The sequence below is a fragment of the Monomorium pharaonis genome, chromosome 4 (genome assembly GCF_013373865.1).
Source record: "Monomorium pharaonis isolate MP-MQ-018 chromosome 4, ASM1337386v2, whole genome shotgun sequence".
Taxonomy (NCBI): Eukaryota; Metazoa; Arthropoda; class Insecta; order Hymenoptera; family Formicidae; genus Monomorium; species Monomorium pharaonis.
Genome location: NC_050470.1, coordinates 13627371 through 13652360, shown reverse-complemented (window position 1 = coordinate 13652360; position 24990 = coordinate 13627371). Strand labels below are relative to the sequence as shown.

The following is a 24990-nucleotide window of genomic DNA, read 5'->3' as shown; positions in this document are numbered from 1 at the left end:
CATCTTGAACGCGCAATAACCCTAATCCTAATCTATATGTATAAGCGCGCGCGCCCCACTGCGTAAATGTGTGCGTGTATAAGTGATCGACTGAAACCTTCCCGTTTTCATCATTGCGTCAATCTATAGACATTCGCAGCGACACTCTATGGGAGAAAGTACCGCGGACATTCAAACGTTCTCAGAATGTACTTGGTTAATCGCAGTAATGCGATTGTTCTGAGAATATACGCAATATACTTTTGCGATTTTCTCAGAACGTTCTCAGAATCTCCGTGTGCTGTTAGGGTGTCTTAAATAAAGGGCATAGCGGAATAAGCAGGTGAAATCTGCCCCCGCACTAATCGAGCTCAAATTGATATCATTAGTCGGCACCCTTGAGATGTAAAACTTCCCCAAATATTAGCTACAAAATTGCATTTTTTGGGGAGTTATGGAGGGGGAAAGAAAAATAAAGAAAGGTGGTTTTTTTCGAAAATGGTTGGACCGATTTTAATGAAAAAAAAAATATGTTGTAAACATCGTTTAGACAAGTTTAACAAAATTTTAAGTAATTTTTGTGGATAAAAAAATTTTTGAATTTTTTATGCATTTTTGGGGAGGTGATAGTTCTGAGATATCACTTTTATATTTTCACAAAAACATCTCTAGATTTTCTTCTTTAAAACATTTTTTTTCAAATCAATCGAACTGATGGAACATGGTTAAAAATAATAATTCACATCGCGCCGCCGTGGCTCACAGTAAGAAAAAAAGCTCATTTTTTGGACAAAAATCTACCGACAGTGCAATTCTCAACCGATTTTAAGTTTATTTGGCTTGTTTTACTCATTAAGGTTTGTTCTTTGACGTAGTGCTGCGGCATTATCGATATAGAGTTGAAATACAAAATGGCGGATAGGAATAGAGCGTCAAAAGTATTAAAATGCTATCAAATGATACTTTTCGCCTATGATATCAAACATATTTACCTCAAAATGGGTACATATATGTTTTTTGGGCCGCGGAACACGAATTTGAGGTCAAATTAAACATTCAATAATCACAATTTATTATAACATTTATTATAAGAGTCAAAAATACTAAATCTTTACAAAATTCATGGATGTACAAGAGAGCAATATTATGCACTTGATGTATGACTGTATCATTATTTAACAAGTTTTTATATTATTACATTAAATTATTTACAAAATAGCAGAATTTTGTCATACTGCTTTATAACTTTTTAAATAATAAAACAATATTTAAGCTCTTATATTACGTCAAGGTATCTGCGATTATAAGAGTTCTTTTTTATTTTTATTATATATATATAATAAAAGTAAAAAAAAGATAAAATACAAAAACAAAAAAATAAAAAAGAACTCTTATAATGGCAGATACCTTGACGTGATATAAGAGTTTAAATATTGTCTTTTATTTAAAAAGTTTTGGAGAAAAAGAGCCTAGCGCGGAATCAGCGGATTCGTGTTCTTTTTATTTAGCGTCAGTCGGAAACTGTCACAATCCGTAATAATTCTAAATCTTCGCCCCGCGAGGTAGATATAGAATCTTTTTAACGTATACACAACAGCAAGGCATTCTAATTCAAAGCTATAATATCTTGATTCCGCGGACGTCGTATGCTGGCTCCAAATCGAAACCGGCGCCATGTGTTATCATTTTGCTTCTGAAGCAAAATACCGCCAAAACTGCTGGCGCTCGCGTTACAGTGCAACTCTATTTCTGCTTGTGGTGAATAAATTGCGAGTATCGGTCTAACCCACGCATAACCAATGGCTACCATCTTTTTTGCGTACGACGAGCAACTGGGTCGGATAATCGCTCTCACGCTCCCACTACTGATAAATCACGCAGATACTCGAATTGTCCCAGCGGTGTTACAAACGGTGTATACCTTGTAGATGCATCGCTCACTTTCACGTGATAAAAGCCGTCTTTTAGATATAGGATAAAAAAATATTTTATCTCGCAAGCGATAGTCGTCGACTAGTTGAGAAATTATCACGTATAATAATTTTGTTTAATTCGCGATAATCCACACATAACCAATGGCTACCATCTTTTTTGCGTACGACGAGCAACTGGATCGGATAATCGCTCTGTCTAACAGATCATCTAACTGTAAGATTTTTCGCAGAATCTATTTATCCGCGTATAATAACCTTCACGTATAATAACCTTAAACTAATAGATTTGTTCGTGTTTGAGCGAAATGACCATCTCAAACTCAGGTATACATTTTTTCTCCCAAAAACTTCCGATGTACCTCAATTCATATGCTTCGCAAATTCTCACGGACGCATTTTTTTCTACAGCCAAATTGACCTTCAACTGGCCACATAAACGAGCAAGGTCATCGCTATATTCAGTGATAGCTGGTTAATCTTCCTCGACATTCGTAATTTCGAGTCTCTCCGAAAGTAACGTGTAACTACAACCCAGTAAATCTTTCACCAGAAGAACGCTGTATACTATGGTATCGCTCGGCATCTCGTAAAACCTCATCCTGAGCCACACACCGCTGGTCTACAAGACACCACAGAACACACCATCGACTCTCCATCGCGAGCCATTGATTCCACAAAACCACCTGACCGGTGCTTTCCTCCCGCGTCAAATCCGAATCACTGGGAATCACGTCGCTTCGCACGAGACTAATAGGTAATCCCGAGTCCAACCATCGCATCAACAACGTAATTATATTTACCAAAAAAGGGGAAAATGGCATTTTTTTGCTCTTTTTTCACGTTACCGTTTCAGGTGGAACAAAATTTTTTTTTCAATCAATCATGACAGATTTTTGTAGGAAATTTTCTGCAGAAAACGAAACCGCTCGTCAGCTCGCTAGGCGACCAGTAGTTTCAGAGATATCGGCAGTTGAGTGAAAAAGGGTCCTTTTGCATTCAAAATTCGATATCTCGAAGACAAATAGTCGTATCTGACTTCCGAAAAAAGCAAATTGAAGCTGAATGAACAGGCTATGCGACCTATGCATTGGTTTAGCTCGAAAAATTTTTTTCATGCCCGTAGAGCGAAAAAAAAATGTAAAAAATTTTGAAAATTTTTTCTTCGTGCTTTATCCAAGAATTGCATGGCTACCGGTGCTCAAAAAAATTTTTAACCAAAAAATTCTAAAACTAGAGTCTTCAAGCTTCAAAAGCTATGTTTTTTTATTTCCTGTACGACCATTTTTTACTAAAATACAGCCTGTTAAAAATTGGCAAAAAATTTAGAAAATTTTTTTGTTCCTTTAATTTTTGCGAGAAGTGTAGTTGCACAACATTCGTTGACGCCACCTGCGCCGCATCATTGGGCATCTCCGGCCATGCGGGTTGAATCCTCCTCGGGCACTCTCTTGTCAAGTACTTCGTTGATTCGCACACAAAACACGTTCTTCGCAGTACCGTCTGCTTACAGTGCGATGCAATATGACCCGTTTTGAAGTATCTGTAACACCTTATCGGCCTTTCTCTGTTTGGCAGACCTTTCGTTTTCTCGCTACCATATCTCGCTCCCTCTATTTTCGTCCTAAAGTCGCTTGACCTTCCAAAGTCCGGTTGAACCTTCTCGGATGCTTTCAATAATTCGACCTCCATTCGATAATTTATTAAGGGCTTGATTCTGTAATCGCAGGTCTATCACACCTTCAATCCAATAATTCAGGATCTCATCAGCAATCGGTATACGGTTAGCGCGGATCATCTTCTCATGGTAATAATCACAGACTTCTATAATATACTAGACTGCTAACTTTGATTCCCTAGGCGTACCAGTATATAATGTACATGTTGTACATGACTGAATAACCGATCGGAATGTGTCATCTGCTATGTATGTACATTGTTCGTCAAGTGGAATGTATATGTACATATATATTATATGCCAATAAATGTCATATATAGTTGCTACGAGTAATTTTTTGACATTTTTAAAATGTTTATATATATATATATATATATTTAAAGAATGATACTTAATAATACTAATAAATATCATTAATATTAAGTTATTTTATACAAAAATGCTCTTAAAATGAGGTTATATTATTTGTCCTTTAGTTTTAATACTTAAACAAAAAGAAATGTATACCCTTTCTTATATATATATATTTGGGCAGCCTTTTATCACATACCTTAATTATTGTCATTTTATCTTTTTCTTTTATATTACAATAGCAAAGAAAGAATGATACGTTTAACGCATAAGCACGCATAAGCGTCCAAGGAGAACGCTCTCATAATCACATAATATATATATATTGTATCATACATCTCACTCACTCCTCTAGTAATCCATAGTCGTAGGACTATAAAATATTAGCCACATTCCAATCGGTAATTCAGTCTATCGCCTATGAGCTCCTATTTGTACATACTTTTCGGGTACACACTAAATGGAGAATATATAACGAGCCTAGCAGTCTAGTATATTATAGAAGTGGTAATAATCACAAAATGATTCGTTCCTTCTCCAAACCCGGGATTCCAATTCTCTTCTCAACATTAACTTACTCCTCCGCGCACCAAACATCCGCTCCATTTCCTCGAGCAATTCTTTCACACTTAACGTCAAGTATTTGGCCTTCGAGTGAAACCACGACAGTGCACATCCCTTCAGCTGTAAACTAATTAATACCCGCGTCAAACTCTCATCCAAATAATACGACTGTTTCAATAATTGCAATTGCTGTTTTCACTTCCAAAAAGCATTCTCCGTTCCGTCGAATTCCGGCAGTAACACCTTTAGCGCCGCTAGCTATCAAATGGACGCTATCTCCGGTCACTAGGCTCGTTGTTGCAGGAGAATTCTGCACTATCTCCAACTCCTGCGGGAGTAATCGGTGCTCTCTCTTCCAAAGCGCTTTCTCACAATGCAAGAACGCGAGCTCCATCCTCATTGCCCTGTATTTCTCGGCCTCACCGTCGTTGACCTATCGGTCGCTGCACCGCTCTTTTGTACATCCGTTTTCATTCCGGTCTCGTTATCCGTTTCCGGCCTCTCAACATCCTCGCCGTCTCCCGTCGGCAGACGCCCATCCGGAAACAGGCACATCGCTTGCACGCGTAGTACCCTCTCGCCGCGCCTTGAGCTCCTCCCACAGTCCCGGATCATATCCGTTTAATCAATAGATTAATTTAATTTTCACCTCAATCGTCGACAACTCCCGCTCGCGGAGTCTTTTAATTCTTTCATCGTGAATTCGCTTCCTGCACTGAATTCTATAACTCCTTCAACGTCGCTCGTCTCTTCTAGTGAATTGGCACACTGCAACTTACGTTCGCAAAATTCGAAATATGGAGTCTGAGACTATGTCTCTTGCACTCGGAATTATGACTGTATTCGTATACTCTTCGTCTTCGGCGTCCAACGAAAAAAAAATTAAAAGCTTATCTTGCCAAACAAAATAACAAAAATTGTGCTGGGCCGGATCCAAATCCCACTACTGATAAATTGTAATGAAGAGATGATCGCAAATCGTAGGATGATCCGTTTCCGAAGTATTCGAATTCACAGATGCTTTCAACAAGTTTATTATAAGCGTGAGAAGATATACAATACAAGCCAGCACGGTCTTCGAGCTGATCCGGTCTTTCTCCTATACGGAGCTTCTGTTCGTCGCAGGTACTATAAGAGAGTACTTCGACTCTCCGGACGTCGATTCTATGAGTGAATCCCAGTTGCGCACAATAAACGGACACAGCAGGCTGAGTAAAACGGGCACAGTAACAAACGGACACAGTGACAATCAGACAGAAATAAATTCGTGCAAAATTTTTAATAAAATTTTATAGGCATGTAGTATTTACTAAATGTAGTCGAGTGTAAACAGGGAGTATATATAGGAAGTATATATAGAAGGGAGTATATATAGGAAGTATATATAGAAGGGAGTATATATAGGAATTGTAGTATATATAGGAGCTCCGCCTCTCCCCTGCCCACACGTTCACTGCACTACACTTTGAGAATGACCGAACAATAAACTGAAAATGTTGTAATTGATGTATATATATTACAATTCTATCTATATGGTGTCAGATAAAGTCACAAACTCATGTGGTACAGTACAAGTAGAAAATTTATAATTCTAAAGTCTTCATTATTGATATAGAAAAAATTAAATTGCACAATCACTGTTATCTATCTTAATTTCCAGAATATATATATTTTATATCACTTAATAATACATGAAATGCGTGATTTATATGTTTGCTAATTCATATGCAAAGTGTGGTGCAGAGAACGTGTGGGCGGAGGGGGGGGCTCGGCCCTCCTCCTGCACCCCCAACCTCGTATTTTTTCCTAATCTAACCTAACCTAACCTAACCCAAACATTTTAAAGTCGCTATTTGGCCACAATTTCAAATCTGAAATTGCAAACCCTTGTGGTAAAGTACAAGCGTGGACATCGTTACACTTTAAGCGGGGGGGGGGGGAGGGCAGAATGTGGATGGACCTCGTTTACGCATAAAAAATCACAAATCCATGTGATGTACTCTTATACTGAATAATTATGTGTCGTATTTATAAAATTTTTTTGTTAATAACTTTTACACGAATCACGGGCGACGGCTAAAATCTTTTAAAGATCACTCAAGAGAGTGACCTTGATGACATATGTCAAGGTCAAGGTCATCGGAGCTGCCTCCCCTAAACTGAATAATTACCTTTTTTTCTTTTTGCTTTAAAATCCTAAAATCTTTCTAAATGACTACATTCAAAAAACAATCGTTGCGCAACAGTTGAGTAATTCGCTAATATAATAGGTCTAAATTTAGAAATCTAACAGTAAGGACCAATAATCACTGACCGAATACTAATCACTTGTTTTCTGTGAACGTAACCATTGGGCGCGTTTAACAGACGGAGCGGATCAGTGAACGCTCAGTGATTCTTCATTATGAATGATTTCTGCTTCTAAATCCAACGAAGAACTAAAAGGCAAGAAGCAATCGCATTAAAGAATCACTGATAGTTTAAAACTACTAGTTTAAAATTTTATCTTCTTTGTAGGTACTCTGTAAAATAAAAATAATTCAATCTGGGACACCCTGTATATAGTTTAAAAAATTAAAAACGTTTTAATATCTTAATAGTTTTTAATGTTTTTTAAGGAATTCTGTAACAAACCTGCCATCCACTGGCTTCCATCGACCGCGCACGGTCCGACCGAATACCCGTCGAGCCGCAATACGGACATTGGCCCGTCATAAAAATCTCCATCTCGTTGAAACGAGAATCGTCTCAACGATTCGTGCGCTTCCTCGCCACTCTCCCGACCGTTAAAGGGGATTGAGTGCGGAGGAAGCCGAGAACCCATTGAGATCTCCGAATCTCCACCCAAACGTGTATAAAAGGCCGTCTTGGTGGAGTTAAAGACACTTCTCAACTAACAGTCTCCGCTTTAACCAAGCGCTCTTGGCCACGATCGCCGCCGAAATCCTTATCCTGAGCACGCAACCCAAGGGTAGAGTGTTCTTTACCTTCGGCCGCAGCTCGCTCTAATCCTTCTAGACACGACCCGATGATACGAGGATCGAGAGTTCTCCGTCTCGCCTGAATACTCTCGGGGCCGCTGCCGTTTCCTGACACACTTTTTCCACGGAAACGTCAAAATCAGCCGCAATTTTCGAAAAACACCGCTCCGCACCGCGCATGCCGCCGACCATCCAGCTACAAAAACAGGGCTATTACCGCCCTCCGCCCATCGTACCTCGAAACCCGAGTGCCCCACCGCGGGACGTCGCGCGCCGCGAGCCCCGCCGGCATTACCGAACGCCGCACGCGAATCAGTGCACAGCTGACTTTCGAAGTCACGCGCTCTCTTATAAATAGCACTGTAAATATTGTAAATAGTTAAAAGTAAAATATATTTTCTCTTTTAATTGTACCGAATTGCGTCTGTTGTCTCAGGACACTTCCTACCCTAGATCCCGGCGAGCTGTGCCCGCATAGGAAAACGGTCGTTACAATTTAAATAAAAATATATGTTTTAGAACATTTCTATATACATAAAAATTTTAAACTTTTTGCAAGATAATTTACATCATACATATCCGCATATATGTATAATATAAATCTTTATATTTAAATTTATTTCTACGTTTGTAAATAAATTTTATATAATTGAATAATATAATAAATTGAGATTTTAATATGTTAGAACTATAACAAATATTTTTTATTTTTACTTACATAAGATCTAGAAATTATGAAACTTTTTTGAAAACAGTATACATGTATATTATTATTTTGAATTACTATTTATTGAATCTATTATTTAAAAATATAATTTTCGGGATATTTTAAAAGTTGCGGGAAATTGTCCACTTCCTTTTGTGGAATACGATTTAATCGAATAGGGACAGCCCTTAGCTGTTTGATTTGATTACTAATATTTTTCAATATGTCTTCAGGTATCTTTTCATCCGGAAATATATGCAATCTTTGCATAGTGTACCTCCGTTGTAAATTTTTTGGTAGTGCTCTGTATACAGCTTTTTCTACAATCTGTTAATTATATATAATTAGTTACATAATTATACAGGGTAATTTAGAACAACCAAAGTGTCCTTACAATGACATATTCCTTAGTTAATTTTGAAACAATCTTTTTTTTATAAAAATTTTATCCAAAGGTTACTTTTTAAATTATTAAATAAAATAGTTATCAAATCACGGAAGGCAAACAGAAGGTAAACAGAAACGGCGCGACTTCAACCATCCAACACAAGTGAAGATACTATTACATGAAGCGGGGAAACGCGGAAGACAAAATTTATTAGATTTCCGCAATTCCGTTCCGTTCGTTTTGATTGCCTCATATTACGATCATAATTTACGCGAAAAAACGGAATAGATAAAATAAGAATGTTTAGCGGTATTTATTGATTAAGATGTTTGTATTCAATAGATGAGCCAAAAGATATTGTTACGTCCGGCAGACTCCACGATTTCCCTTCGTCAGAGTAACAAATAAGATTACAAAAGAAATTCCGTTTCAATAGTCTCCGATAATTTTTTCATGTGCCTAAGATTAGTCCGTTAGAAAAGTGACGATAAACATGGATGGAGGAAATGACCAAGTTGATAATTTCAACTCATTTTAAATATCGAGTTAACAAACAATAAATTCTAAACGTAAAAATACAAAGACAAACTCACGTTCGAAGCAAGGTTTCACGTTTTCTCACAAAAAACAAGCAATAAAGAATCCAAACATTAGTAAAAAATAAATAACTGTTTCCTCCATCTGCAAACTGTACAGTAGCATGTTTAGTACGATAAAGAATGTCATCTTTTAAACTTGAAAGAAAGATAGACTGGACCCAACGCGATAGGTCGGATTCCTTCGATAAAATTAAAGGAATTTGGAAGAAAACAGAAAATTTCGACAGATTACGCAATGTATGATTTGTCAAAAAGAAATAACAATTCCTCCAATAGGGAAACTTAAAATTCATCCACATAATCCTGTAAAGAGTCCTACCAATTAGAACCTTTGAACCATCTACATCTCGAGAGTAGTAACATTAGTATAACAAAATCAGTATATAGCAGTAGTTATAGTAGAATATAATTATGCAAAATCAGTGCGTGAATAAACTTTAGTGCCGCTCCAGCCGGTCAAGAAATCTACTCGATTCAGACAGATTTGTTCGAGAACCAGTAATAAGTAAGTCCCACGATCACAATTTCTTTTCTTTTTTTCTTTTTACTTATCTATTTCCTTCCGTTCTTAATTCTTTAGGACACGCAATTATTTTTAAATAATTCCCTCTTATTTCCAACAACCAAGGATTCTAATCGAATCCTTCTTCCCAACCGTTGAAGAACTTAACGTTTCCTCGACTCTCATCTACTTCCAATCCAACGACCTCCCCCTAAGTTCTGCTCCGTCACCTCATTACTCTCCGGAGCCAAATCTACTAACCTCTCAATTATCCCCTTGTTCTTCAGTTATCATTATAATTATATTATAAAATTAAAATTAGAAAATAGAAAATTCTTTCTGTTTTCCTTTCTCCGCCCACCACACACTTGTATATCTGTAAAATTATTTACATATTCACTATGCGTCTTAAATCCGATTATTTTACCGTCATTACAACTTTTCAAATCACGACTTCAGCATCTAAATTGTATTCCCACTTTAAAAAATGTTATTAGAATAAATATTTTGTTCATTTTAGGCAAAACTTTATCATTTATTTAAATTTTTTAACGACCTACCCTTTCTCCTTCTCACCACAGATTGCATCTGGTCCAGTCTCGAGTTAAAGTGATTCAATTTGTTGACTTAAAATTTAGACCTATAAGCGCACGACTCGGAAAACAGGGTTATAACGGGCCTGTCGGCACGCTGACCCACATTTTCCAGTCACAAAAAGTGCGTTCGACCCGTGATGCGTCTTATGCGGGACTAACAAAACGCAAATTAATCACTAGGGTAAAAGAACACAAAAGTAAAATTAATAGGACCTGTATTTTAGGGCATAGAACCGAATTCCAGCATGATTTTAAGTGGGACTCAGTAAAAATTTTAGACAGGAAATCCAACTATAACAAAAGGCTTATATCAGAAATGCTCCATATAAAAAAACAAAAGGCCTCAATATTCAAAATGATACTGAATATTTAGATAATATTTATCTTTCCATCCTTGACTCCTTTCCAAATATATAAACAACTCATCTCGCAGTCTATACTAGAACCTGACAACATACACTTCATCGTTCAGAGTGACTGTGACAGTGGTGGAGAATGTCGTACTTGACTTCCTTTTTAGTGACTATTAATTGTCCACACAATAGGTCAGTTCTATTTTATTCACGATTTCAAATACTTTACATCCAAGTTTATGAATTTTAACCTTTTACGTTTGTCTTAATTTTAATTCATATTTAATATACTTTATTTTATCTTATTTCACGCATAATGTTAGTTCAAATTTAATTATTTATTGATTCAATAGCTTCTCTTTTAACATAATTTTTATAAACTTATACAACAAAGTTTTACGTATGACTGTTTTACACTTCTTTCCTTAATCGTTTCGTCTCTTTTCTATTTTATCTATAGACAAAAATTTTAATTTAACTTATTTTTACATCTATTTATCTATTTCATTATTTCAATCATTACTTGCTATCAATACAGAAATTCGTAAACATGACGGACTAGAGGTAGAATTTATTCATTTAATTTTGAAGCATGAGAACCTCAACCATATCACAATAAGATATTTACCAATATTTATTGATTTATTTAATTATGAGTTGTTGACCGTAATATAATTCCTTAACAGAATGTAGTTTTTTGAGTAATGGAGAAGATTGGCATCTTCCAACAAATATACATTGTTCTACAACCTTATGTGCACTGAAAAGTTATCTCTAACGACCAAATAACGAACTAATTGTACCATATTTATATTAAACACTGAAGATGGCCGAAAATAATGCGCCGAAACGTTTGTAACTAAGATTTGTACACAATAATATACTTTAAGCTACTAACATCCAGTTTTGGCTCTCGTTACACTTATACCGTATTCTTTATTATCCAGTTATTTATTATATTGATGATTTTACTGGGGCAGCTTGCTTCTACTAGTTTACTTATTAATACATCATATAAGACATTATTGTATGCCGATATATCGATGAAGGCTGCCATTATATTTTTCTAATTGTAGAAGCTGATTCTGATGTATAAAACAATTTTTATTAAGTTATCAAGGCACAATCTGCCTCTTCTAAGTCCAAATTAATTTTTGTTGAATACTTTATGGTTTTCTGCCCAGTTGAGCCTTTCCTTGATTATTCTTTCATATATTATGCCAAAGCAGGATAATAATGACATTGGCCAAACACTTTCTTTTTTTACTTTGTCAATAAATAGTATTTGGTATTTTTTTCATTGTTTAGGTACTATATCTGCATCGAAAATGTTGAAAAACCTTTTGATAATATTAATGTATTCTTCCGGTAATTCTTGAATCATTCCGTAATCAATTTGGTCTTTACCTGGTGCTGAATCTTTTCGGATACATCCGATAGCTCTCTTAATTTTTTGTATTGTTATTGGTATATTTAAAAACTGTGCATGATCTTTTGGTAATTGTTGAATTGATTTTACTAGTACCCAGAATAGTGACTTAATGCCAATGGTCTATTCAATTTCCTTGTCCCTGTCCTTAGATTGCCAATTATATCATTCTATGTATCTTCTTGGGTTCCTGAATATATTTATTTTATTCCACACATACACCATGCCGTAGATTTTGTTGATGCTTTCGATAAACTCTTGTAAGACTGTTTTCTTTTTATGCTTTATTAAAAGTCTGGTTCTAGCTGTTTTTTTTATATTCTATAAAGTCTTCCATGCTCTTTGTCTGACTAAACTTTTTCAAGGCCTGTTTTTTATCATCAATGGATTTTTGACAGTCCTCGTCCCACCTTATCCAATATGTTTTTTAAGACCTGATAGGAGCTATTGTTTAATGGTTGTCTTGGCTATCCTGAGTATCTATGTTTCGTCTTTTTCCTTTGAATGTTGCCATGATTATTGTTTCTCTTCTTCTTCTTCTTGATTTTCCCCAGGTGGATCTCCGACCCAAAATAAGGGTCACAGTACCACAGTTTAGGTAGGTCAATGACCTTTATCAGACTCTTGGGGAGAGTAAGTCTGATATTTTCATAGATAAAATTGATCTTTAGGTTTGCTTTCTATGCAATTTTCTTCTTGAGATATTGGCTTTAATAATGGGTAAGTTACCCTTGATCTTGGTTTAGTTCCGTTTATAAAACTCGACTTGTTGGATAAATATCGTATTTTATAAGTTTAATTTACAATCTAAAATGAATTCAATTAAAATCTTGGCAACATTCCTGTTCATATTATTATTATTGTTTCTCATGGTGTTAGAAGACAGGTGTAACATTGCGCATAATAGCGGCCGGAGAATAGGACAGCCAATCAAATGTTTATCCAAAATGTGGCGCCATATTTAAATGCAGCATAATAATATAACACACACATAATATAACACACGTAATAATGACATTATATTGAGTTGGAAGTTAAAACATTAACTTAATTAACATTTTCATTACATTAACTTACCCGAATCAACTTTCATATCAGTTTCTTTTCTTTGGCAGGCATTAAGCCATTACTGACAGACATTTCTTTAGGAAAAGTAAAATACTTAATTTCTTTCGTCCCATTATGATTCGTACGATTCTTACAATTTTTTACACAGCACGTTGGCATAGCTTCTCCGTAAAAATAGAATATTTAATATCTAAACACAATATAACCTTTAACTATACTTCACAATAATATGGGAGGAGCCATATTGCTTTTAACATCTTGGATAAAATTCTGATTGGTCGAAGGAAATTGACGACTACGCATCCTCGAAATTGTTATACCTGTCTTCTAACACCATGATTGTTTCTCTCATTTTTTTTCGTAACAACCGTATATGTTTCGTAGGCGTTTCATCCTTCATTGTTGATTAATGTAAAGTTCCTTGTCATTTCTTCTTTGTATTTAATCCAGTGTTTTTTTGATGGAAATTTTGTTTTTTTTTACTTCTAGTGTCAATTTTAATGACACATTTTATTAGGTAGTAATCCGAGCCCCTCAGTATCGTCTACTTGGTTGTTTGATCCTGTAAGTATAGATCCAGTAAGCAAATTGTTAAATCAATGTTTGACGTGTTTTTATTAGGTTCTCGTAGAAAGGATCTTGTGTCCGTATTGACGATGTACAGACTTTTCTTGCTTAGCTTTCTGCTATTAGGCTGCCGTTGATATGCGTGTTGTCACAGTTCTATGAAACGTTGTGTGCATTAAATTCTCCTACTATTATGATGCTTTCGTCTTGAAATTAATCCAGAAATTCGTACCATTACCTGCGGATGCATATAGATTCCGAGTTTGCAATATACTATAACTATAGTTGGGTATTTATCGTTTGCTTGTGATTTGATCTTGATTCCTGTAATTTCTGTGTGTGCAGGCTTTAGCTTAAACAATTTCATTTGAAATTTGTAATCCCGTCTGCCGGGATCCATTGACCGCGCATGGCCTGGCCGACAATCCGCCGGGCCACGATACGGGCATTGGCATATTATAAAATCTCTCATATCGTTGAGACAAAGATCGTCTCAACGGCCCGTGCGCTTTCCCAACCAATCTCCCGACTGCCGGGAGATTGAGCGCAGAGGGAACCCAGGACCCACAAAGATCCCCGCTCCTCCGCCAGGAACATATAAAAGACCGTCCCAGCGGAATAAGAATCATTCCTCGATCAAATCGTATCCGGCACACCGAGTCCGCCCGATACGATCGAGGAGCCTCCTGCGACCGAAGACTAAAGTAGAATGTTCTCTGCTTTAGCCGAGAATTCTCGGCTCCACTCGCTTCCAAAGTTCCTTATCCTGAGTCCACAAGTCGAGGGTAGAGCGTTCTCCGCCTTCGCCGAAGTCACAGCCGCGGCTCATTCCATTCCTTACAATACGATCCGGTATCACGAGATCGAGAGTTTTCTGTCTCTTCCGAGCATTCTCGAAGCCGCCGCCGCTTCCTGTTACAAATTATCTATGATACCAAAATTTCAAAAAACTGACGCGTTTCGCACCGCGCACATCGCGCTCCAAGTTCCGAGCACGGATAATTACTGCCCACCACTCCGCGCACCCGCCGCACCACGAAACTCCAGCGCCTCGACACGAGGCATCACCCGCCGCCACGCCGTGGGCCCCGCAGGCTCCACCGAATGCCGCACGTGAGTCAGCGCACAGCTGATCCACAGAGTCACACGTTTTTATTGTAAACAGCTTGTACATATGTTCATTGTAAATAATTAAATTAAAATATATTAATTTTCTTGTAAAAACCGCATGTTATCTCATAACCATTCCTACTCCTAGATTCCCGACGAGCTATGCCCGAATAGGAAATACATCGTTACAAACTGTATTTTTTTTATACAAATGGCCACTTCCCCAGCTGCCACGTTGTTATCCGTCTCTCTGTCGCTTTTTAGTATATGGTAACCGGGAATTGCAAACTTATCTTTGTGGTTCAGTTTAATTTCTGTTATGCATAATACATCTGTATCTCGGTTTTTCTTCTTACTCCTCTCACGTTCCAGGAAAAAAATTCATTTTCCTGTCCAATTTTTATCATTGCTTGAGTCTTTATTTCTTCCCGTATCAGACGTATTTTTTTAAGGTATTATTTTTTTTATTAGTTCAAATAGATCGAGTAAAATATTTTCACCCTTCTGTATAAATTGCCACTTCCAATAAGTTTGTTTCTCTTATAATATTGTATTTTGTTGTCGTCTCCTCTCTTTCCCTTTTTTGGGGTATGGTTTCCTTCTTGGGATGTTCGAGATGACTTGCTCTCTGCCAATATGTTGATAATTGCTTATCTTTATCCCAGCTGTTTTTAATTTCTTTCCAGCTCACCGTTGCCAAAACAGCTAAAAACATGGCCAAAACTTATTTTTTCAACATTTCCTAAAAATCGTCAAAGCATGATTTTGTTCTACTTCTAAGCCTTTACTAAATTTCTGCAAACTTATAGTTAAAAAAACACATTTATGGGAGTTATTCGTACACAAAGGTCATGAAAATCGTAAGTCTCTTACATGACTTTGGAGGTCAGAATTAGGGGTAAATTTGTGATTTCATTCACGAGGTTGTCTTTGAGTCAAACTATTAGAGCTTTCTATCAATACATATCATTTGTTTGTAACAACAACGTTACTTACTTGATTGATGTATAGTTAATAAAAATTAACATTTCCTAAGTAAAATATTATGTTAAATATAACTTTAACTAAAAAATACGATATAAAAATTCCGTTATAAAACGGCGTGATAAACCTTAAAAATTTTAAAACTTTATTATGTTTAAAAAGAAATAAAAAAAAGATTACCTGTGCCAAACTCCGGAACAAACCGGAACCAATCCCCCATAACTGATTCATAACGGTTTTTTAGCCGGACCAAAACCGTAAACCGTAACCGTGTTCTGCTAAATTTACAACACCGGAACCATAATCGGAACTAAAAAGCTATTTTCGTTTTATGATTTATTTCGGTATATTTTTTCGGTTCTTGCAATTTATTTTTGCATAATATTTTTACATTTCTAATGCCAAAATTTCTTACCAAACATGATTATTTAGCCAATAAATATATATTACTGTAGTAAATTCATCTTTAAAAAACTAAAACAATAATAACTGTAAGATCATCAAATTATTAATCACTATGTTTGATGTCCTATGTGATTAAAATTAATGATTAAAGTGTTATAATCAAATAATAATAAAAAAAATCGCGCATCAACATGTAATTTTTAGTGCTTTCATATTTTAAGGATATAGAAAACATTATTCCAAAAAAATATAATGAAATATTTTGAATCTTGGAATATGCACATGTATTGTTTCACAAAATATGAAACAAAAACATAGGACCTATTCTTACTGCCAATAGCTATGTCATAGGTAATAAGTATGCAAAAATCTTTCATGTACTCGTATTTTGACATTATAGTACTATGGTAATTATGCATAATAAGGGCGACCTCACCGATTTCAATAACATTAATATATGTTGTCAAGGACACTGTTCTGAGTAACGTACAAAGTTTTAATCATTGCTCGTCATTTATTAAAAAGTTTTTTACAATAAAAGTTTAATAATAAAAAATATTGTCATTCTTAAAGCATAAACCACCCCTAAGTTCACATATGTTATCAAAGTCATCCTAAGTAATGTTGTAAAGATTTTAGGCCGCGCTCGACATTTATTAAAAAGTTATTAACTCTTTGCAACATAGTGGTCGACCACCTATCTTGAATAATTTTTTTAATTTTTCGGACACCAAATACTGCATTTTATTATTTTTTCTTGTAATTTTACTTTAGTAAGAGTTTTAGTAGTATTTGGTAGGGTGTAATTTTCCTTTATTATTAGTTAATTTTGTTATATAAATATAGTAAAAAAAAGTGTGTTTTTACAATAAATGTATGTTAGAAGAAAGAATCATGAAGCTGCAAAAATCAGTATACAAGAGTTTTTTGGACCGCTGATTACGAATCCGCTATCAGATTTCGACGATTCTTTTTCAAAATGGTGGATCCAATATAGCGATTCACCATTTTGAGTATTTTTACAGGTTTTTTATGGAAATTAGTATACTGAATTTTCTCGGGTCGGAATGTTGAAAAATTTCTTACTTTTTTTTTACAAAAACTGATGTACAGAACTAGCTTTTCTAGGTTGATTATGTGTAGGTCAGATTTTTGAAATTTTAAAATGAAAAATTAAATAATGGGTGACAAAAATTTTTTTTTGAGATTTTATATTTTTTCATTTTTTCGACAATGGTACATAGAGCATAAACTGTATACCAATTTCTATTAAAAAATCGATAAAAAATACTCAAAATCGTGACTGGCCATATTGGATCCGCCATTTTGAAAAAGAATCGTTGAAATCTGATGGCAGATTTGTAATTAGCGACTCTAAAAACCTTTTTATACCAATTTTCATAAAAATCCGATTAATAGAAAAATGTGTGCCGCAAAGGGTTGACACAAGTTTTATGATAATAATAATAGTAAACATTGAACATGTTAACAGTCAACATAATTGAGAAATACACTTAACCGACACTCCTTCGCTGTGGTCACACACGCACGCACATGGGAGTGCAAGGGGGATCTTCGGCTTAAATTACGACTTAACTGACATAGTTTTTCTCAAAAAAAGTACGCACCGTACTTTGACACATTTTTGCCCAGAATATCCCTGTAAGCGGGGTGGATGCGGGAGAATAAGACCCACTTGTACTCTCCTCCCCCCGTATGTGTATGTGACCACAGTAAAGAAGTGTCGGTTAAGTGTACTTGTCGATTATATAGACTAGCAATGTTTACTAATATTATTACCATAAAACTTGCGTTAATAACTTTTTAATGAATGCCAAGTGCGGCGAAGCCCCACCCCCGCCCACGCGTTTTCTGCACTTTACTCTCCTCCTGCTTCAAAACTAATAAAATCAAAACAAGAAATTTAAAGAAAACTTTTGTGTATAACTCAAAAACTAAGGTCGAGCGACGGTAACATGTATAAAAAAAATTGTTCAGAATAATGATCCTAACAACATATATCAAGGTCATTGAAAACGGTGAATCGCCCTTATTGTGTATAATTACCAATATTATTTCATAATAACGAATACATTGAATTTGTTGAATGCGTGAAACAAGACTATCTTATAATTGAATGTATGATAAGATATCTCAAATGGTTGCATCTTTTATTTGTTACATTATTTGTATGTTTATATATACAGGGTGAATTTTAATGGCTGTCTCAACTTTTTACCATAAGAGATAGATTACCGATTGCAATCTTAGTACACACATGTACAGCATTTACACATGCATATGTCGTACATGTGTGTACTAAGATTGCAGTCGGTAATTCCATCTCTCATGGTAAAAAGGGACAGCCATTAAAATTCACCCTGTATATATGTATATACAGGATATCCCAAAACATGTGGATCAACGCTCGTAAAAAGATAGAGGGAATCGAGATAAACGTAAAAGTCCAATATTGTCTTGAGTTAGGTTCACCAATAATCGAGATATGAACGTATGAAATCTGCAAATAATCTAATTAATTGCTATCGTAATTATGAACAGTAAATTAATAAAGGCTTATCATACATTCACTCAATAAAAGCTTATCATACATTCATTCAATTAATACCTCGATTATTGGTGAACTTAACCTAACCCAAGACTTAACTTAAGACCTGACCCAAGACAATATTGGACTTTTATGTTCTTCTTGATCCCATCTACCTTTTTACGCGTTGACTCACATGTTTTGAGACACCCTGTATATATATATTCCGAATATAAAAAATAATTATACACATTTTGCTTATTACTTCGTTTGCAACTTCGCGGATTGTTGTCTATTTCTTTTTTTTGCTTCTTTCTCTCTTATTTCTCTCATTCAATCATCTTTTTTGTTAAACAAGATTTATTGGTAGCACAATTGAAATTGATTCCTTCCTTCATATTTAATTCTTTATAAATTATTGTTATTAAATATTACTAAATATTATTAAAAATAAATTCTAATAATTACTATTACATAATTACTCATTAAATAATATTATTAAAATCAAAAACCGGAACCGAAAAAAAAACTGAAAAATCGGAATTTTAACGGTTACATTTTTGTATTTGCCAAAAAATCAAAACTCAAACCGTAACTGGTTTTCAAATCTTTTTATTAAACCGTAACCGTAATCAAACCTTAATTTAAGTCGATCCAGGTCCATTTCTTATTTCTTTAAATTTTTTCAAAAAATAACAAGTAAGTTGGTCTGTGTAAAATGTAAAAATGGAAATTTGATTTGAAGGGTTTGACATGGTATAATATATATCAGATAAAACTAATGCTAGCTTTTAATTAAACTTTAATATACAGTGTTTTTTAATAGCTGTCCAATTTTTTACCATGGGGGATGGAATTACCGATCACAACTTATATAATACACATGTCGGTAATTCATCTCCTATGGTAAAAAGTTAGGACAGTCATTAAGAAACATCTTGTATATTTAAAATTAACATTATGTAATAAAATTTTGTTAATATCATTTAAGAAACATTAGAAAACATTAATTTTTAGAATTTAGACTTTTGATTCGCAATCAGCGATCTCGAAAACCCTAGAGTACTAAATTTCAGCAAAAATTGAGACTTTTCTGACATATGTATCCGCCATTTTGGAAACGCCATTTGTTTTTTTTAATTTTAACTTTAGATTCGTAAACAGCGATATCAAAAACCCTAGGATACCAACCTTTCATACAAATTGACGAATGTTTCATATTTTGATCATGTTTTTGCCAGTTTTAACCACTGTGCATTGTTTTTGAGCTCGTTTCTTATAATTCTGTCACTGTTTGGGCTTGTGTTGCTCCTGATTTTTTTTCTTCTGACTGTTAATTTTCTGGATCTTATTTCTTCCTTTCCTGTTGGGTTTTTACTGCTCTGGTTATTTTTTCAGTTTAATTTCATTAACTCTTTAACGCTCAAATGCACAAGATTTTTTTGTAAACTTTGACGGCGTAGAAAACTTTGACTTTGTATAAAATGGACAAACTTTTTATTAAATAGTACTTTTCTAGGAGGTTTCAAATGTGCTCTTTTGAATGCCGACGCAAAAAATTGAAAAAAATGTCAACAACTTTGACTTTCTGAGCTTTTTTTAAAAAAAGACACGATTTTTTTCGAGTAAAATTTTTTTTTAAGTGGATTTTCTTTATTGTAACGGGTTTGGATTAGGATCGGAACTGCATAAAGCGTGCACTTTTTAATTGTACTATGCAGCGATGAATTTTTTTCTAACATGGCGGATCAAATATGGTTGCTTAAATGTCAGAAATTTTGGAAATTCCCATTTTTTACGATTTTTTTTATTCAAACAATCGTAATTCGATTTAATGCTCATTAATCACTTAAAAACTTTTGATCATATTAGTTTGTATCATAAAAAGTGAAATCCAATATGGCGGTTCCAAAATGGCAGCTGGGATTAGCGGAAACACCGAAAAAAGTAGTATAATTCATAGTTTTTTATATATTTCCATGTACTAATGTGACTGGAAAATACAAAAATAACTATGTACACTGCATGCGTGCGTGCGTGCGTGCGTGTGTGTGTGTGTGTGTGTGTGTGTGTGTGTGTGTGTGTGTGTGTACATACATTCAATTCAACAAATAATTATAAGTGAAAATTAATGACATTACTAACTTCTAAATCGTCCTTTGCCAATAACTTCCATGTCAGAGTTATCGATTTTTACTGTGTAGAGGTGGACAATTATTGAGAATCTTTTTCTTGTTTTTTTTTTATATTTTATTAATTTGTTTATAATTTTTCATATTTTTTTTAGTTACAAAAATTATATTTTCTTTGTAATTGAATCTAATGATTCTCAAAACATGTCTTACAAAAATATAAATATCAATGTTTACAAAATTTATTTGTTCTTACTTTATATTTTTTTGTTGAACAGTATTTTTGAGAACTAATTTGGTTTCGTGTTTTTTTTATGACTATAATCATGTGGTATATAATAAATAAAGTACCACACTAAAACGTTAGCTGTCCATATTTTACAACCAATATTTAGTAACCACACGCAATGATTAGCTACGACAAGCCAGCAATGCCAGTTCAGATACTCACGCCAGCAGGCTGTGCAAACGGTAGGAGATCTACTGTCTTTTTCCGTTTCCACAAGGTAATTTATATTTTTATAAAACATGTTTCGAGAGTAGTTAGATTTAATTACAAAGAAAAAAATTTTTTAACTGACAAATAAAAATATAAAAAATTATAAAAAAGTAAATAAAATATAAAAATACAAAAAAACAAAGATTCTCAAATAATCGTCCACCTTCACGCCGTGAGAATTGGTAACTCTGACATGGAAGTCATTGGCAAAGATTTAGAAGTTAGTACTATCATCAGTTTTCATTTATAATTATTTCCTAAATTAGTTGTGTGTACACACACACAGTTGCTTTTGTGCTCCCCAGTTATTTAGTATATGGAAATTATACATTAGTATATGAAAATATACAAAAAACTACAAATTATACTATTTTTTTCGGTGTTTCCGCCAATCCTAGCTGCCATTTTGGAACCGCATATTAGATTTCACTTTTTATGGTACAAACTAATATGATCAAACATTTTTAAGTGATTAATGAGCATCAGTAAATCAAATTACGATTGTTTGAATAGAAAAAATCGTAAAAAATGGAAATTTCCAAAATTTCTGATATTTAAGCGGCCATATTCGATCCGCTATGTTAAAAGACATTTTTGCGCTGCATAGTCTTCAAGTACAACTAAAAAGTGCACGCTTTATGCAGTTCCGATCCTAATCCAAACTTGTTACGATAAAGAAAATCCACTTAAAAAAAATTTTACTCAAAAAAAAATCGTGCCTTTTTGAAAAAAAGCTCAGAAACTCGATGTTGTTGACATTTTTTTCAATTTATCGCGGCGGCATTCGAAAGAGCACAAAACCTCCTAGAAAAGTACTATTTGATAAAAAGTTTGTCCGTTTTATACAAAGTCTACGCCGTCAAAGTTTACGAAAAAATCTTGTGCGTTGTTTGAAAAAAATGTTTGAGCGTTAAAGGGTTAAGGTATCTCTGTAATCTGTTCTTTGGCTTAATAGCTCTTTTCTTACACTCGGTATTGACTTTTTTTCAGTAGCGTATTTCAAAATATCTCTTTACGTAGTATATTTTGCACTGCTTGTCATTGGCTCAGTGTTGTCCACCGCAATTTAAGCACTTCAGTGATTTGTTGCATATGCCATGAAATAAGTCTCCGCAAACCGGACACATTTTCTCCTTGTTTTTGCAGACTGCTTTAATGTCTGAAAAAAGGCCGAATCTGTAACAACGGAAACATTGCTTGACTTCCATTACGTACATTCAAACTTTAATATGGATTAGGCTCCCATATACGGCCATATTTGTTTTCATCATACTTCTCTTAAATGTTATCATGTTTTTTGTTACTCTACTTTCCATGCGTTTTGCCTCCTTACTGAACCTTCTAATTATAAACCTTTTTTAATTATCTTTTTGGTTTATAGTCATCGCTAATTCTTCGACACTATCCAACCAGTCTGTAATAATTCCTTTGACCACAGTATTTCGCTCTAATAAGCTATATTCTATCTGACTAATCCTGTTTAGTACATTAATAATGTTTGCTCTATCGATACCACTGTAACGTAAGTCGGCGGTACTAAAGCCAATGTTTAAAAATTCGTTCAGCTTTATATCAGCTTTTAATAGTAAATTTAAAAGTTTGAAATGATTACGCGTATCTCGTTTTTCAGTCTCTTCTTGCTTCAGTCTTATCGTGATTATGCACAGTCACTTTTGTATCCCGCTTTGTAAAATTTATTCTTATCCTTGTCTTTTACTTCGGTTTGCCCATTGTAGTTAAAAATAATGTTACTATTGTTAAAGTATACTTTGTTAAAGTATTTCTTTGTTAACTTCATCATCTGTAAGAGATGTTGAATTTAATAGGTCCATTATCATATCACTTTTTCCATTTACCGACGTCGCTGTTGTAAACTCCTGTGGCACTAATATGCTTTCTGCTTCAAATGTAGTCTCGTTCAAGTTGTAATCCTCTTCAATTAACTGTTCATTCTCTTTGTTCTCCTTTCTTTGAGTCCCAATTCTTCGACTGTTTTCCTTAATCTTATCTATACTCTTCTTTTTTATCTCCTTAGTCTCCTCTTTCTCTTGTCTCTTTCTATTAGCTACTTTGGTTTTGTCATTGTTGATTCCTCCACAATCATTTTACTTGAATTACTAGATTTTTCACAGCTTTCCTCGCTTTCCACTTTTTTGTATCTTTGCAAGGAGCCGCTTTCTTACTTATCTACAATCCTCCTATAATTTCACATAGTTCTTCTAAGCTAACGGTCTTATACAATGCCCCGCAACTTTGTTTAACTTTTGATCGTTTTTCTAGCTGCGCATGCTTCTTAATTGTACTTCCTGTGCTTTTGGGCCCAAAGCCCTTCTTAACCTCTATATCACACTTATTAATGCTTATGCATGCTATTTCGTCTCTATCCACTTTTACTGTATTATTCTGATTTGCTTCTTCGTTCTTAATAGCCCTTAAAAAGGGCTGTTCGATCATTATTTACGTGACTTGGCACTTTTAATAATATTTCTCCCACAGATGCACATGCGAATACTACTGGACCACACGACTCCCCACCTCCACTCAATGTAAACAAAATGAGTCAAGGTTATGTTTTTTGAAGAACAGAGAATGCTAAACTGCCCGTCAAACTTAATCAAGGTCGATAATGTGGAGTCATTTGTTTATTCTTGTTCATGAAAATATTCACTTTAAAATACAAGTTATATAGCTTATACATAGAAATGAATGATATCCTACAATTCGGAATAAATTAAAGAATAAGACTATATTCGTCAAATTACGATGAAAAACCATAAAAAAGTTATTTGTGTCAAATTTTATTCATCTAAGCGCTTTCACTACAGATTTCTGATTATTACAGATTTTAAATAACTTTTTTTTATAGCTTTTAATCGTAATTTGAAGTAACGCGCCATATAGTCAGTTAGCAAGGGACCGTCTAACTCGTCGTACATACTATCGGAACCTGTCCAAGCAATATCTATAAAGTTTGTGTTAGAGATCATTGAGCATAGTAAATTGTCTTAATAGTAAAATTAACAAAAGGAACATTGGATACTAGACTATAAAGAACTCCTTGTGAAACTGTATCCTACCCCTCTACCATTCCTGACAGATAAAATCATCATTAATCTGTTCAAACGGAGTAAGATCTTACACTATTTATACAAGCTACATAACTTGTGTTTTAGGGCAAAGATTTTTATAAACAAGATTAAACGAACGACTACATTATCGATCCCAACTTTGACAGGCAGTTTAGGATTCTCTTAAGTGTATAAATCCGTTGATAATTGCAGTTGATAAATCATGATATCACTCTGATACCATAATAATGCAGAGTATTAATTAATCGGTAGTGGAATGTAGATTTGTTCGTATGTGAGTGTGTGTAAATCTGCAAAAGCATTGATACGTAATACATTTTGTAAAAGACAACAATTTTCTGACTAATTACTGTAATTGTGTAATCTGTAATTACTGTAACCTAAAATGTTTCTTAATAAAAGTAAGCTGCAAAATGACTATTCGGTAATCATTAATGGTAATAAGTCAATTGACTTGTGGATTTTTTATATGTGAAGTGTTACATGTAAAGTGTTGTTCATTCCTGGTAAAATTATTTATCCGTCAAGCAG

General features: G+C 34.4%; 2 protein-coding genes across 3 annotated transcripts in view; one reads left to right on the top strand and one right to left on the bottom strand.

Annotated features, from left to right (window-relative positions):
- Positions 1 to 24990, top strand: part of LOC118645412 — a 392632-nt gene that overhangs the window by 179084 nt on the left and 188558 nt on the right. The gene's annotated exons all lie outside the window — the stretch shown is intronic.
- Positions 8250 to 24990, bottom strand: part of LOC114253904 (39S ribosomal protein L13, mitochondrial) — a 29935-nt gene continuing 13194 nt past the window's right edge. For both annotated transcript variants that reach the window (XM_036286389.1, XM_036286390.1), the window contains one exon: positions 8250 to 8517. In XM_036286389.1, coding sequence (XP_036142282.1) covers positions 8284 to 8517 — 234 coding nt within the window. In that variant the 3' untranslated portion in view covers positions 8250 to 8283. The remainder of the gene's footprint in view (positions 8518 to 24990) is intronic.